Here is a 16,510-nt window from a genome sequence, read left to right as displayed (position 1 = left end):
GGAAACTCACCACTTGTCTGCGGCTCCTTGTTGAAACTGGCTGCATTGAAGAGAAATCATGTGATGAGATTCTGAGGGAGTTTGGTCACTTCTATGACTACAGCTTGATGTCGGTGTCAGATCCCTTTAGGAACTTCAACCCAGAAAGTGGAAGGTTGGATGAATTCTATCATGAATGTTTTTTTTTTCTTTTTTTTAAACTTTATTTTTTAGCGTTTATCGCTTTCCTGGTCAAGCATGACCGACAGTTGCAGGGTGAAACGGGAGAGAGAGCAGGGGGAGACATTCGGCAAATGACGGCGAGTCCGGGAATCGAACTCGGAGTCAACCAGATCCGTGACGCAGCACGGAGTCCCGCGCGAGCGCGGTAACATGGTGTGCTACTGGAGCACCCTCTATCATGAATGTTTATCCAACAAAGCAGAGTGGCGCCATCTATGGGGAGTAATAAAACTCCTCCTGATCCTTTCACACGGTCAAGCCACTGTCGAGAGAGGGTTTTCGGTCAACAAAGAAGTGATGGTGGAGAACCTCAAAGAGCATTCATTGATTGCCCAGCGGGTTATTCATGACCATGTGCAGAGTGTTGGAGGGCTGCTCAACATAGCCTACACAAAGGAGCTACTCCTCTCTGCAGCTGCTGCCAGGCAGAAGTATCACATGTATCTTGATGACCAAAAACGTCTAAAGCAAGATAAGCAGAAGGCACAGAAGAGGAAAGGACTAATGGAGGAGATAACCGAGATAAAGGCCAAAAAAAAGAGAATGGAGGAGGATATAAGGGTCCTCCTGAAGTCTGCTGATGCCAATGCAGAAAAAGCTGAGTCTATAGGGAAATTGAGCTTCATCTCAAAGTCCAATGGCCTTCGAAGAGCTGCAAAAGAAAAAGAAATAAGTCTAGAGACTGTGGAGAAACAGCTAACCGACAAACTCAAGGAACTGAAGGACACTCACTAATAGGCCCTGCCCTATTTGGTCTAACTAGGCCAATTATATTTTTTGCACTATTTTGTGTTCAATGCAGTGTTTTTCTCAAGGAGATGTTTTTCTTTTGCACAATACAAAGTGTTTGATTTTGTATAAATTTAAGGCTCAAGGAGCTGATTGACTGCCTACCTCAAAGACTTATTATTTAGCACTTTTTTGAGTAAATATTTAATTAATGTTCGCACTATTTTGTGTTGTTTGATGCAGTTTTTTCCTCAAGGAGATATGTTTTGCTTTTAAAGTGTTTGATGTTTTAAGGAGCTGATTGACTGCCTACCTCAAAGACTTCTTATTTTGCACATTTTGAGTAAATATTTAATTTACCACAGCCTGTTTGCACTATTTTGTGTTGTTCGATGCAGTTTTTTTCTCAAGGAGATATGTTTTGCTTTTAAAGTAAAAGTGTTTGATTTTGTATACATTTTGTATACATTACATACATACATAAGGCTCCAGGAGCTGATTGACTGCCTACCTCAAAGTCTGTTCTCTTATTTTGCAAATTTTCATTAAATATTTGATTGAAATTGAAGTTTTATCTGGTGATTATTTGGGTTATTGTTTACCTACAGGAATGAACTAACTACCTTAACATTATTATCCATGTAATTTACTGTAAAGTTCACGTTAGCTGTTAGATTGCATATTCCATAAATTAACATGCTAAAATTGGCCTGACTCGTCACGTTTGATTGATTGATTGAAAACTTTATTAACAGATTGCAGAATGGGTACAATACAGTATGGCTCAATACACACAATTGTTAAGGGGATGCAGACCAGAGCAATACTTTCGTCTTGTTTACATCAGGGTCCCCCATTTTCAATTCATCATGACATTTATGACATACACGACATACAGTACGTTACTGCATAACACATGGGCTCAGCCAGGTTATATATGATGCCAAGTCTACATAATTTTGGTTGTTTATAACTTTATAGCACAATAACATCTGATTTAATGTGATGGAAGAAGTGAAATAATCATTGAGTAAATATTTAATTTACCACAGCCGCATAAGATGCTGGAAAATCTTGAAAATGCACCTTGAAAATGCTTGAAAAGTGCTTGCATTTTGCCTTGGAAAAAGTGTACAAACCCTGTCATCAGAAAATAGTCTATTCTCGCATATGTCACGTGTGGATGTGAGTAATGTGTGTATTCCCTGTCCAGGGCGTGCATCCCCCTCCAAACGTCTGTAATTCCCATTTCCGTCATTTGTATATTCATATACCTGCTGATTTGCGGCCTACCTTTTCTAGTACTCGTGGTGTCCAAGTCGTGATTCAATACCACATTAAAATCTCCCGCGCATATCAATATCCCTTCCAGTTCCATCGCTATCATGTCAAAAATGGTCTCATATAAATACCTCTCTCTCTCTGGGGGTGCATATACATTCACTAACGTAACCATCTGACCCTCCATTTTCCCCTTCACCAGAACAAATCTCCCCTCCTTATCTCTTACTTCTTTGACCAATTCAAATTTTACTGTGTTCTTGATTAACGTGGCTACTCCTCTCCTCAGGGTCCGTTTAAAGGAACTATAATATGCATTCTCATATCCAAATCTTTTCAGTTTCTCATGTTCCTGTGCTATCAAATGCGTCTCCTGCAAAAAAATCACTTGCATCTCACTCTTTCTACATTTCAGCATCACTTTGCCCCTCTTTATCGGATTATTCATTCCATTAACATTTAACGACATCATTTTTATACCTTTAACCTTTGTCATCTTTTTTCTTTGCTCGTCTGTCAGTCCCCCCCATGTCACACATATTTTTACCTTCGGTCGTAGCCTCCGCTCTCTTTACCGAATACACAAAAAGAAAAAACATAAACTCTACATAAAGTGCTCCCAAGGCGTTCGGGGGGGTCCCTGTGTCCCCCCCCCCCCCTGTCCCCTGCTGGTGGGTGAGGAGTAACTGCTCTCCTAGTGAGAGGCCTCCTCCTGACGGCATGGGGGCCTGTAACCTTGACCCCCAACCACTCGTCATAATCGTCCAGCATTCTTGCTGTTTTTAGTGCTGTCGAGCTCCTGGTCAAAAGCGCTCTGTGTGTCCTTCTTTCTGTCCAAAGATCCCCATTTCCTAGATCTCTCTTAATGTGGTTCACATGTTCCATTGCCCCTCCTACCCCCCAAACAAGCGTGTGGTGTCCTCTGTGTACCCCTCTGCCTATATATTTCTTTCTTTCCCCCCCCTTCTATTTTCTATGTGATGCTTATTTATCTCCTTAAGGCCTAACAAAATTAATAGTTGGTTTCAGGTTGGTTGTCAGTTTGGCCATGGGTAGGTAGGGAATTTATTTTATTTTATTTTTTTATTTTATTCTTTCCCACGGCGACTATGGATAGGGAATTTCTTTATTTAATTAAAATGTTCACAACAACATGGATGCATGTACTCTGCCAGCATGTTTAATATCCATAATACTAAATGTTTGACTAAGATTTCTATGAAACTTTATTAAAAAAAAAAAAAAGAAAAAAAAAATTATAATTTTTTCTAAAAACTCATAAAATATATTGGGTCGCACCTAAATCGGCAGGGTCGGTCGGCAACCTGAAACCAACTATTAATTTTGTTAGGCCTAATTACTTCCATCTGTGCTACTCGCAGCGTGTGCTTATGTATTTGTTTCAGTATGCTTTGTGCTTCGTCTATTATTCTGGACATGTCTGTTCGACCCTGTTGTTTCCCACTGTGTGTGTGATTCTGCTGTGGTATCCCCCCCCAGGCCTTCGCTGGAGCGACGGCTCCCTCCACTGGCCATTGTCTGTTTACCTTCATTTCACATGTCCTCGTCTAATTATATTCCCATTTATTTCCTCCCTCAGCGTTTGTAATGTGTGTTCATGCCTACGTTACGTCCGTTCCTATACTTTGCCTCTATCTGGGAGTGTGTGTTCATGTATATGTTACGTCAGTTCCTATATTTTGTCTCTATCTGGGCCGTTTATTCTATCCCTTGTGCGTGTACTCATCCCGTTCGTCTCCTCTCGCCTCCTCTCCGTCTCCGTCTCCGTCTCTGGCCTCCTCGTCTGTCTCCGCCTTCGGTCTGTCACGTCTCACTTCGGCCCTCTTCTCTCTCCTCTCTCCTCTCCAGGACTCCGGTCTCCTACCCTGGTCCACCCGCGTGCTTTCTCCAATCTCTGCTGCAGGCTCAGCGTCTGTTCCACCTGTCTCCTTCCGTCTCCTTCCTCCGCCGTCTGCATCCCCTGCCGACTCATCTCCTTCGCCGCCTCCAGCGCCGTCGCGTACGTCACGGACCCTTCCTTCCAGTGAATCCGTAGCGAGGTCATGGGTGATTTCATTCCGTTTTCCTTCAGAATTCTCTTCAGCCCCGCGTACGACCTGCGTGTTATTGCCACCGCTGTCGAGTAATCGTGGTCAAACGACAGCCTTTTCCCCTCGATTTCAATTTTCTTGGTCCACGCGGTTCTAAGTATCAATTCCTTAACCTCGAACCTCAGAAAGTTAATAATCACCGCCCTCGGGGGTCTGTCCGGTTGTGGTCTCGAAGCCAGCGCCCTGTGGGCCCTCTGTATCTCCATTTTTTCCAGTCCTGTCTCCTGTCTTCAATTCTTCTTTGATAAGCTTTTCCACATATAGGGTCATCGATTCCCCTTCGACCCCTTCTTTCAATCCCCATAGCCTGATGTTATTTCTCTGTGACCTCCCCTCCATGTCCGACATCTTTGTCTCCATCTTTTCTTGTTGTTGAATCGCTCTCGTTAATACCTCGTGTATCTCTGTGCTCCATTCTTCAGTTTGCGCCACTCTCGTCTGTAGCTCGGCTACTCCTCTACCCTGCTCCGCCATCTTTTCATCCACCACTTTGAGTTCTTTATTTATTTCGCCTCTGAAATCCTCCTGTTCCTTCCTCAATTCCTCCTGTAGCTTCTCAATATCGCTCCTTATCGTGTCCGTGTTCGATTGTATGGTCGCCAATATTCCGGCCTGCATCGTGTCCGCGTTAATTTGTATGGTCGCCAATATTCCTGCCTGCATGGCCACGGCCCATCCTGGCATTTCCGTGTCTGTCTCGGCCGGTCTTCCCCCCTCTTCCGCCTGCTTTTCTTCGGCCTCGCTTCGGGGATTCTGTTCCATCAAACTCTCCTCTTCTCGTGAGTCCTCCATTTCTCTTTCTTTCACAATTGTTATTTCTTCCTTACTTCTCGTTTGCATCTTTATTTTTAAACTCTTTTCGGGTCTTTATTTATCCGTTTTTCGCTCTTTTGACCAGGAGCTCCACCGCACGTGTGTTACCCGTTTGCTCTCATACCGGAAGTCCCCGGTCATAGACCCTTTTTGGTGATTGTAATGTTACTAGAGCTACTAGCCACTATAGACCCGTTTGACTGTAGTTAGCAAAGCCAAGATGTTTGGGTGATACTAGATATGTAATGTTAGAAGTGCATTACAAGCATCCCAACAGGCGCTCTGTCTCAGTCGCATGGCCAGAGTGGATAGTGTCATCAGGCGTAAGATATCAGAATAAGAATCAGAAAGGTCTTTCTTTATTGCCAAGTAATTTTCACATACAAGGAATTTGATTTGTTTGCGACATTGACAGACAGACAATTATGGTAGAATACAAAATAAAAAGGTTGAATAAAATATAAACTAAATTAACTCATTCTGCGCCAGTCACGAGAAAAGTCGGGTTAACTCGCCAACCGTTCAGCGCCAATCACGAGAAAACTCAGGTTTTAATCGTTATTTCTTTTATTAGCTATATCCATACATTTTTCATCCATCCAGCCTGATGTTATCATTGGGAATGGGTCTGAGCTTGCAAAAGGGCAAATACTGCCGGTATTGCACTCCATTAGAAATGGTGTAGTTTATTTTCTGGGCCGATCTGAGCCGTGCGGGCGGGGTTTAAATACTCCGGAAGGACTAGCGTTTACAACGTTACATCTGCGATGCTGCCCCCCCCCCCCCCCCCCCTTCATATGCAATGCCGGACAATGTGGGACGGACCTCCACATCAGAGACCAGGTAAGGACTCTATATATCCAATCTTGCGTTGATCTGATATTTCTTTCTACCGCGATCGAAGCCGTCTGTGAGGAATGTGTTGTGCTTTTTACCGTTGGCTGCGGTGGGGGGGGCGAGCGCCCCGCTACGAGGGCCATTTCATGTATGCATGAGGAGACATAATAATGATAATCTAGCGTTGATTTCAGGAAGATTCGATAATCAGGTGGAAAATGACAACGTGATAAGTGTATTCCACTCAAACTAGCTATTATCACGTCTTTTCCTGGGATTACTAAGAATCACCAAAACTATACGCATATTCAAAACGGTATAAAATGGAAATGTATGGATGAAAAAAACGATCCGTTTTGTGCATGTTGACTGGAAGCAACTCACTGACAATCGACGGGTGTATTAGACCCATAGCTATAATATAAGATATATTTTAAGCACTCGCAAATTTCGCAGTCTCCCCATTGATTAAAGTGGTGGCGTTCTAGCGCCCCCTGGCGCTGAATGAGTTAACATACTGTAGAAGCACAATAAAATAGAATACAATTATAAAATAATAAAAAATAACAATACAGTGTTGAATATTTACAGGATGGAATATTTAGCAGGGCTGTGCAATTGAGCAATAATGTGCAAAAGAATATGAACAGTGAGGTGTGAACAAGTGTGGTATGAGGTGGTGAATAGAGGTATCTCTGTATCTCCAAGATACAGAGAATAATGGTAAGTGGTACAATTAATTAATTGTCCTTCATATTCTATTTTAGATGAGAATTATTTATCTTTGTTGTTTATCTGAGAAAACTTTTATTTCCGTTGATCTCCCTGCAGGTTCCGTACTCCCACTATGAGAAGAGTGACCTGCGCCGTGACAAGAAGATACATGTGAATCTCCTCCCCCTTCCCGGTTGCCAAGGAGACGGAGGCTGGACACTGTGACTTTGTGGCCAGTGCAGAACTGACCCACCCCACCCAATACCCACCCCTAACCATCCCACCCCACATCTCTTAGTACCTCATGAACCCCTACTATCATAGTACCACGGTGTGCCAAAACTCATTAAAGCAATCTTCAGGGATACACCATTGTATGCTGATCTTCTGATTAAACACACACACAATCTCCTCCTCACACTCCACGGACATGCAAGCTCACCTTCCAATCAAAAACGTGGGGAAAATCATAGCGCCTCAAGTTGCACAAGTGTCCAATCAGGAACCTGCTGTCGGTCGAACCACTCACTCACAGAGACGGTGTGGCGTCGACATCTCAGGATGCTTCATCTCATTGGATGGTGCCTCTGGTGATTGAGCTCCTGTGATTGGCTGCGAGTGTGCTGACGTGGACTTTCTTCCTCCTGTGTTGTTATTGGACAGCAGATCCGGGGCTCCTCGCCCCCCCCGTTTGAGCTGATTGTACATCAGGAGACTGGAGGAGGTGGAGATTGTGCTGGAGGAGGGAGGGGGGTCAGTAACTATCGTACCGCCTTCCTAATCTCTCCTCTCTCCACCTCCTCCACCGACTGCATCTACCAGTGCCTTCTTTTAGCGATTCCCCCCCGGCTCTACCAGAGACGTGACACACGTGAGCGTGGTGGAGGCGGGACCAAGGCGGGACCAAGGCGGGACCGCTTCACAGCACAGAGACCCAGCTGAACGTGACCTCACAGTACTGTCTCTCTACTCGTCCACTCCCCCTCCTCTGGCGGCCACACTGAGATTAGAAGTGCCCTGCGATACGCCATGTGGTGGCGGTACAGAGCTTTTCTCTCTCTCTCTCTCCTGAACCAACAGTCCCTTTATGCCAGTGGGGGAGCGGCAGGGACCGTGCTGTGAGCTCCCTGGCACCTCTCTAGGGGGAGAACGTACCTTTCCTGGTCCGTAGCGAAAGATGCATCCGTGAGCATTCAGACCTGGGAGGTTTCCGATGTAATGATTCCCTGACCTCCTCATGGTCAAGCATTCAGGTTGCAAAACGTGTCACAGGTAGGGATGCCCCCCGAAACCCGGTTCTAAATGGGAACCGGTACTAAATTAGAAAAAAACAGAGTATTGATAAGCTCGGACGTTATCGGTACTGCTATCGATACTCTAGAAATTATTATTACTATGAGTTTTTTTTCGAGGAATTTTAACGTTGCGAACTATCTCCTCTCTCTGTCTCTGCAACGAGAAGCGAGCCGCAGCGAGCCATTATTACTCACACTCAACTTTTTTTGCCATTGCTATGTCTACTATACATTGGTTTCTTGTTCGAATGCATTTATTTCTATAGACCAGTGGTGCCCAACCAGTCGGCCGTGATCGACCGGTAGATCAATGACATGCAATATAATTGATGCAAGCAATGTTAGCTGCTAACTAGTAATAAATAGGCTAAGCTAACTAGCGGACTCCACGACACCAGTTCCATTCGTGAGAAAAGGGGGGTGGGTTATATTGACAAGGCTTGACAACAGAGGTTCAAATATAACTTCATATTTATTGGTTATTTGTTTCTTTATATCGGGCATCCAGTTTCCATCACCGTGTGTTAAACTCTTCCTGTGTTGACGTTTGAGCGTGACATCATCGCCTACGGCAAGCTTACACGCTCAAAACGCAAACCGTAAACAGAACCCGGAGCGCACCAAGACACACAGCCTCTACTAATAACATGGAGTATTGAACCGTTTTTAATAGCTGGGTATTGGGTGGGACATTCTGATTTAAGAACTTTCTAAATAAAATAGAAAGTCCCAAAATAGTTAATTTATCTGACTGCTTGTATTAATTGATAAAAAAAAAAGTTGCCATGTGCAGTAATATAGTTATATAAAAGAATAATAAAGCAATGTCGATTCTGTTCTTAATAAATTTTTTTGTTTTTTTTGCTAAATTAAAAATAACCGATAAGAGTATCGATAAAGTACCGAACCGTTAAGCAGTATCGATAAGAGTAGTAGTATCGATAAAATCCTAACGATACCCATCCCTAGGTTATACTGCCCTGCAGGAGCTAACCGCAGTAACTAAAAGTTCTGTTTTAGAGAAAAAGGGGTACCTATAAAGAATTGCAGTAATACAGAATCACTGGATAGTCAAAGACTTTTTCTCAGTTTCACTGTTTGCGTAGTTACTGCGGTTAGCTTCTGCAGGGCAGCGTAGTAGCTGCTAGCGAGCACAGAGGTTGTTGCTGCTGCTACTGCGGTTAGCTTTCCCCACGTCTATATTTTAACCTCACTGCAGTAGTACAAACGGCTATATAGCATACACAGCGTGTGCAAAACACTGTGCATTAATATCGAGACGACAAACGCCACCATGTGTTTTTAGGCTTTACTTCAAAACCGCGAAGTCAGAACTTCCCAGTTCAGACTTCTCACGAATGTAGTTCTACCCCCCCCCCCCGCCCCATCTATCTGGGACATGAGGCTCTGTGTGCTGACCCCAGATGACCCCTCTGTGTACATATTTTCATACTTTTACAGGGTTCATACCTACCTTGACCCCTCACTCCTTTTTGACCTTTTCAATCATTTATTTAGCATGATTTTCTTTAGTTATGCAAATGATTTATGCGTGTGTGTCTGTGTGTGTGCGCGTGCGTGCAGATTTGACATTCAGTGAGGATGTATTTTGTTTCCGTCTGTGAATCGTAGAGGGGAAAAAAGGAAAACAAATCTGGCCTTAATGCAAACGAGAACGACACTCTGGTCCCCCCCCCCTCCCATCTTGTATCGTCATGGTTTCCGAATAGCTGCCTGTAGCACACGGACGTACCACTCCACACAGACGCCACCCATCCGCGGAGAAGGAAGGGACGACGCCGACGGGGGGACGACGGTTTGCGTCAAATCGTGCAAAGGCCCAAATAACAGAAGTCAAAATAACAGAAGGTTGGAAACGCTTACAACCACTAAGGCTTTATTAGTATTTTGAGTGTCCATGAGCTTTTTGCACATTTCAGCCTCGACTACCTTGTGTAATAATAATGGTGCTGTAAGTGGTTGTTTTTTGTTTGTTTGTTCAAATAAGTAGTCTACATGTTAAAATAATAGCTCTACATTCTTGACAGCCATCACTGATAGTAGCATGGGTCTCCCAGTCCCTAGGGTTCTCTCTCCTGATTGGATCATAGACGGTGTCTCCACGGCAGTGGAGAGACTGGGTGACCCATGTCACTGACCAAACACTATCAGTGATGGCTGTCAGAATGTACAGCTATTTAACACTTATTTTAACAAAAAAATACTGCTTACAGTACCTTTATAAAAGAAAAAAAAGAATAGTAATAATAAGGCCTTGAAACATTTCTCTTTAAGGGTTTAAGAGCTTTTGAAGGACGCACTGCTAACTACTGAGATCCAGAAAAAAAAGAAAAGAAAAAAAAACGCTTCTGCATGGTCTTGTCGGGGGAAAGAAGAAGTGATTTGAGTGAAGCCCAGACACTTTACTGACACTGCTTTTACAATCGTGTGTCGCGCTCAGTCTCCATAGTGGTGGGATTCTTTTAGAGCATAACCATAAACCTTCTCGTCACCATGAATTATACAGAGCGCTCCATAAAACTGTCCGGTCTTCAGTTCGACTCTTTGATGAGCTCCAGTTCTTTTTGTCTTGAAGAAACATTAAAAGATGTTATAAGTGGTATTTTCTTTTGTTAAAATAAGTGTTATACGTGTTAAAATAATAGCTCTACAGTACATTCCAAAAAAAAACTAGGGCTGTCAGTTTATCGCGCTAATTAATTACACAGCAAATTATCGCGTTATGAAAATGTACTCAAAATTAATAAAAAAAAATATATATACCGTATATATTTTTTTTTAATAATATTTTATTTGTATCATTCATTCCATAAGCATGTAGAATACACATTTACAGACTTTTTTTTTTAATATGGGCCATTTGCATGTTCTTGGTATCTGATTCTAGGGACATCTATGAATCTCAGGGAATGTATTCCCAGTGTCAGAAATACTGTGGGCTAGATCCACAAAGAATGGATTGCACAGAGCAAGTTGCACCCTTACTTACAATTCATTATGAATTGCAAATGGGGGACCCTGATGTAAACAAGATGAAAGTCTTTCTCTGGTCTGCATCCCCTTAACAATTGTGTGTATTGAGCCGTACTGTATTGTACCCATTCTGCAATCTGTTCACATTTTCATTCAATCAATCAATCTGCGCAGTGATTGATTGAATGAAAATTTTATTTTGAGTAAACTGTAATGAACCAAATGAGAATATCAATACATTTTTTTTTATCTTTGACTGAATAACACCATGCTCAAATTGACCAGACCTGAAAAATCTAAGCAAATGAATAGATGGAAGATGATTAAACAGAAGGTTTTGTAGATACAGTACTGAATTCTGCCATCCGGACACATGCAATTTGAAATATGATTATAGAATATAGAATATCAGGCATAAAATGGTTATGCAATTAAAATGCGATTAGATTAATTAATTACAAATCCTATAATTAATTAGATAAAAAAAATGTATCGCCTGACAGCACTAAAAAAAATTAAGTAATAAGTAGTTTTAAGCAAATATGTGTGCAGTGCAGTAAGCAAATCTCTCTTGGCAATATTTCTTGAAATAAGTTTAAAAAAAAATATCTAGGGTTCTCTCTCCTGATTGGATAAAGTGGGAAGGGATACTAGAAAATTTACTTTCTGTTTACTGCAGAGCGGAGGGACTGGGAGACCCATGTTACTGACCAAACACTCTACATCAGTGATGGCTATCAGAATGTAGAGCTATCAAACACTTATTTTAACAAAATAAATACCACTTACAGCACCTTTAATTAAGCAAGTGTTATTGAAATCGGCCACACTAGAGGAGTGAAGTCTGACGAACGTCACAAGTCCGACTTCCTGTAATACTGGGAAGGAAAACAACACAAACAGCCACCATGGCTCTTTGGACACAGAAGCCCCGCCCATAGCGATGAGGAGTTGTTGTGAAGACTCACCATGTGATGAGTTTGGCACGATGGGAGTTAACATATTTGCACAACTAGAGAGCGAGAAGAAATGTTCCCACAGTGTGATCCACACAACTATTATGACTGTAAGACACAAGTTGTGGGGGTGGCAATCGTGGAACATCTCTTCCGTGTCCTATATCTGTATTGTACTTAGGAGGCACTGAGCATACAAGACCAGGACAGCCTTATAGGAGCTATTAATCAGTGAAGCACCTTTTATCCCATTTGTTTAGTCTTTCATTCTGTTGTTGTATGCGTTTCTTTGGGTAACGGGGAGGGGGGTGTTCATTGTATTGGTGAGTGTTGTGATCAGCTGCTTATGCTTCAGTTGCCAGGTCTGAGCCCGTATCAATCCCAAGTGGATCGATGTTTATCCAAATCTAACTTTAGTATATATTAAAATAAAGAATAAATAAAAAGCTAAATATTTTATCAACGTATTGCCGTCGAGACAACCGAAGGCGGGGCCGTCACTGTGAATCCGACGCCCTCATCAGAGAGTTATACTCGACGACTAGATTAATGATATATTTACACAGTGACAATAAGCGTAACATGTGTGGAATTGAATAGGGAACGTTTGCTCGCGTGAGGTTCAATTCAGTGAACGGTCGAAGGAAAAAGAGGGAATGAAAGAGACAAATACTTTTATTTTGGTTATACATCCCAAGGTACTTCTGTAACAGTCTGAGAATACATGCCTAAATTACTTTGTTTTTTCAGGAAAATTTTAGGCATACAGTATATGTTATAACATTCCATTTATGTAAAGAAATGTGTACAGAAAGTAAATTAAAGGAAATCTTTTGAATAACAATTCTACTTGCATGTTTGTTCTGTAACAATTACCACAGGCCTAATACGTACTTGGTAAGGCAGGTTTCACAGTTAGGGTGTGTGCATATACATGGTTTCAGACAGTAGAGGTTGTGTATTTCTGTTAACATTCACGCTCAAAATGCAAGACAGCAAGTACGTTGGCTGAAATTTTAAAGGTGACTGTTTAACTATAACTTCATTTCAAACCTTTAACCTTTATTTAAACTCTGCAACAGAGGGGAGAATATCAGGCTTTAATGACTGTTGGAGTTCATTCCATGAGCTAGAGGGGCATCATAGTGATATGCAGATTTACAATTTTCGAAATTTGAAATGGCGAGTAATCGATTACTCACGGCCATCCCTAAATAATACCAACACTACATAATTGCTAAAACCACAATTTACATGGTACATTTATTTAGCAGCTTTTATCCAAAGCGCTTTACAATTTTGTTCCCTCACATTTTACCCATTCACTCACACATTCACTCACCGACGGCGGAGGCGACCATGCAAGGTGCCGACCTGCTCATCGGAAGCAGTTAGGGGTTAAGTGTCTTGCTCAAGGACACTTCGACACGCTGCCCGGGAGGAGGGGGCGGAAACGAACCAGGAACCTCTGGATTACCAGACAACTGCTCTACCTCCTGAGCCACTGTCACTGCCGTAGACACGACACGGAGCGCTCCTCCCTTTCCCACAAGAAACGCCACGTCAGTGGAAGCGAATCCTTCTCTCGCTCTCAAACAGCTTCTCTTCATCTGCGGAGACTCTGTTTCCTTTCACACTGCGGGGACATGGAGAGAGAACACATGGAGATCAGTAGGGCTGACCCCTATTAATCGATTAGTCGACTAATCGGTCGAAAGGAGCCGTAGTCGACTGACCAACCTCTTAGTCGAATATAAAAAAGATTTTTTTTATCATTCTTTCCAAATGAAAAGATGCCTAGAAGCGTGGCTAACGCTAATGGCACGCATACCAGAGGCTAACTGCCTACGAAAACAGGCACAGAGGCACTGAAAGAGAATTTCACCCATCTAATGAACACACTAGACTAGACAAATATCAAGATGTATCCATCAGTGGACCAATTGCATGCTTTTGCAGAGGATGCTTTTTTTAAATTAAAGAAAAATAAATTATCCTTTTTTTTAGTCGACCAATAGTCGACTAACGGCAAATGTTGGCCAATCCTAGTCGACCATCCAAATCCTTAGTCGGGGACAGCCCTAAAGATCAGAGACAACCAGAGAGAGAACACATGGAGATCAGAGACAACCAGAGAGAGAACACATGCAGATCAGAGACAGAGAACACATGGAGATCAGAGACAACCAGAGAGAGAACACATGGAGATCAGAGACAACCAGAGAGAGAACACATGGAGATCAGAGACAGAGAGAGAGAACACATGGAGATCAGACACAGCCAGGCGGTGGATTCCACCGCTTCACTTGGCAGAGAGCAGTGAGTCACTAAATCTCAAGTCCGAGTTGAGTAAATCTCGAGTCCCAGTGTTAGAGTCCGAGTCACCAAAGAAGAGCCTGAGTCCGAGTCGAGTCCCCATTACCCTGGTCCGAGTCCAAGTCATCAAGGTTGAGTCTGGCAGTCAAAGAGCTGACATACAAATTAAAAAAAAGGTCTACATTAAACATAAATGACACAGCGGTCACCATTTCTTTATTTATTTATTTTTAAGTGACTTCAAGTGACACTTTGTTCTTCCTCTCTGCCCACTTCCCCCTGAGGTACAACTTCCTCAACACAGGTCAAGCCTCAAACCAGTTTCAACCAGATTTACACTAGTACAAGTACAAAATATGGTACTTGTCCCTTAGAGAGTATATGAAATTGATAACTTGTGGCTGTAGGAGTTAAATAGTAAAAGAAAAAAATGTATCATATACTGTAAATGTTCTTCACTTGTCTAACTATACAGGAAGGAATCTCCGTTTGTCGTCTGCGCTCATATCTCGACAGCTGTTCATCCCTGAATTTCCCCAAGGGGATCAATAAAGGAATATCTTATCTTATGTCTTATCCGATTGACATCCCGCTCAGCGGGTATCGCAGAGGAACCAAAGGGAGTGCAGTGTCAGATGTAGTGCCGTTTTGGCCAGACGGTGGCTGTAAAGGCAGTCCTACGGTCCAAAGTTGCCTTGAGGCTCCAGGTATGACGTTGGTAGTCCGACACGCTCCGAATTGCAGTCCAAAAGAAAATATGATAAAGATCCAATGTACTTTGTAAAATAAACAGGATTTATTTTTAAAGCTAATTAATTATTATCACAACAGCCCCAATAGCTGCCTATAACTATAAAACAAACAAACAAAAAAAACTATATGGTACCGCTCTACCTGGGGCCTACCTGAGCTCACACTACCTGCCATGTTATAGGAGTGGTTAGGGGGAACATGGGGAAAAAAGGAGTAGACCAGGTAAGTCTCCATATTGGATTTCATTATGACATATTAATAAACACAAAGACAATAAACTATGTCTAATGGGGCATTATGTAATACAGATAAAATGTTCACCCTAGAATTTGGCTCCTACAGTGGCTCTATGACAAAGACCTTTTACGTTTTGGCCTGTAACTTTTTTCTATATTCTGTAAGACCATAAATGATGGATCTATCCACATAAGGCACACCCGTTTGCATTCCATTTGGCAAGATGGTGGCGCTATGATGACAATCTACGCATTATCTCGAGAACCGTTCATCTGGTCGACTTCACAGTTGGCGGGTGAATCGCTGAGGGCCGAGAGAGGAGGGCAGCGTGGGGTTTGAACACGACACTGCAGGCAGTCTGATGACCACCAAACACCCACTCCAAATGGCCACATTTGAACATTATTTGAAAATAATTATTATATAACACGTTGTTTTCTTCAAAGTGTCGATCAACGCGCCAGCGGTGCACATAAGACCTCCGCACTGGTTTGGTTTGGGTTCAACAGGCGGGCTGGCCCTGTCCTCCCCTGGGCCCTCATTTATCAATAATGCGTAGAAAGTGTTCTATTTTCGTTACCACGCACAGAATTTAGAATGTCTCTACGCACAGAAAAATCTGGATTTATCAAACGTGCGTGCACAGGTCGTACCACACTCTGTGTTGATAAAACGATTATAAGTATTTGTATACAGAACCGCCCCTAATCAACCATATGGTAATTAAATACCCCCATGGAAACATGCCGGTTTGTGGAATAATGGCTATAAGCGAACTATAAAGATAAACTTCACTGAGCGAGATTGATCACAGAGATCATCTAATGAACAAATTGAAGGTAGAAAGCATTTCGTTGTGAACTATCTTATTTGGAAACATGACACAAAATAATATTCAGCTTCTTAGCATGCGACAGCCCATATCAGGGACGTTTTTAGGACGATTTGCCCACCGGCACTTTGGCGACCCCTAGTGGCTCGGGTGTGCATATTTGGCTTATTTGTTGCCTGTCGATAGCGACAAAATCCGTTCAGCGGTTCTCGAGTAACGGCGGTATTTGAGACTTATGCAAAGTACACGGTATTGCGCAAAATACCACTCCCGACTCAGGCCCTGTCCACACGAGCGCTGGATTTAATATAACCGAAGTTTGAAAAAAATAAAACTGTCCACACAGGTGAACACAGGTGAACAACCGTGTATAACTGCGTACTCACGACGGCTGGAAAACCACGCAACCGATACATGTAG

The 16,510-nt window shown here is 42.6% G+C and overlaps 2 protein-coding genes across 3 annotated transcripts in view; one reads left to right on the top strand and one right to left on the bottom strand.

Moving 5' to 3' along the window:
- znrf2b (zinc and ring finger 2b) overlaps nt 1–7,431 on the top strand; it is a gene marked incomplete at its 5' end in the record, with an annotated part of 254,151 nt that extends 246,720 nt beyond the window's left edge. Inside the window, one exon of the mRNA XM_084335733.1 lies at nt 6,825–7,431. The remainder of the gene's footprint in view (nt 1–6,824) is intronic.
- Nucleotides 7,432–12,611: 5,180 nt separating this feature from the next.
- Nucleotides 12,612–16,510, bottom strand: part of nod1 (nucleotide-binding oligomerization domain containing 1) — a 42,312-nt gene continuing 38,413 nt past the window's right edge. For both annotated transcript variants that reach the window (XM_084336990.1, XM_084336991.1), the window contains one exon: nt 12,612–13,588. In XM_084336990.1, coding sequence (XP_084193116.1) covers nt 13,516–13,588 — 73 coding nt within the window. In that variant the 3' untranslated portion in view covers nt 12,612–13,515. The remainder of the gene's footprint in view (nt 13,589–16,510) is intronic.

This window comes from Notolepis coatsorum, assembly GCF_963971535.1.
Source record: "Notolepis coatsorum genome assembly, chromosome: 19".
NCBI lineage: Eukaryota > Metazoa > Chordata > Actinopteri > Aulopiformes > Paralepididae > Notolepis > Notolepis coatsorum.
Note: the sequence above shows the minus strand (reverse complement) of the source record. Positions and strands in the feature narration are given on the sequence as shown.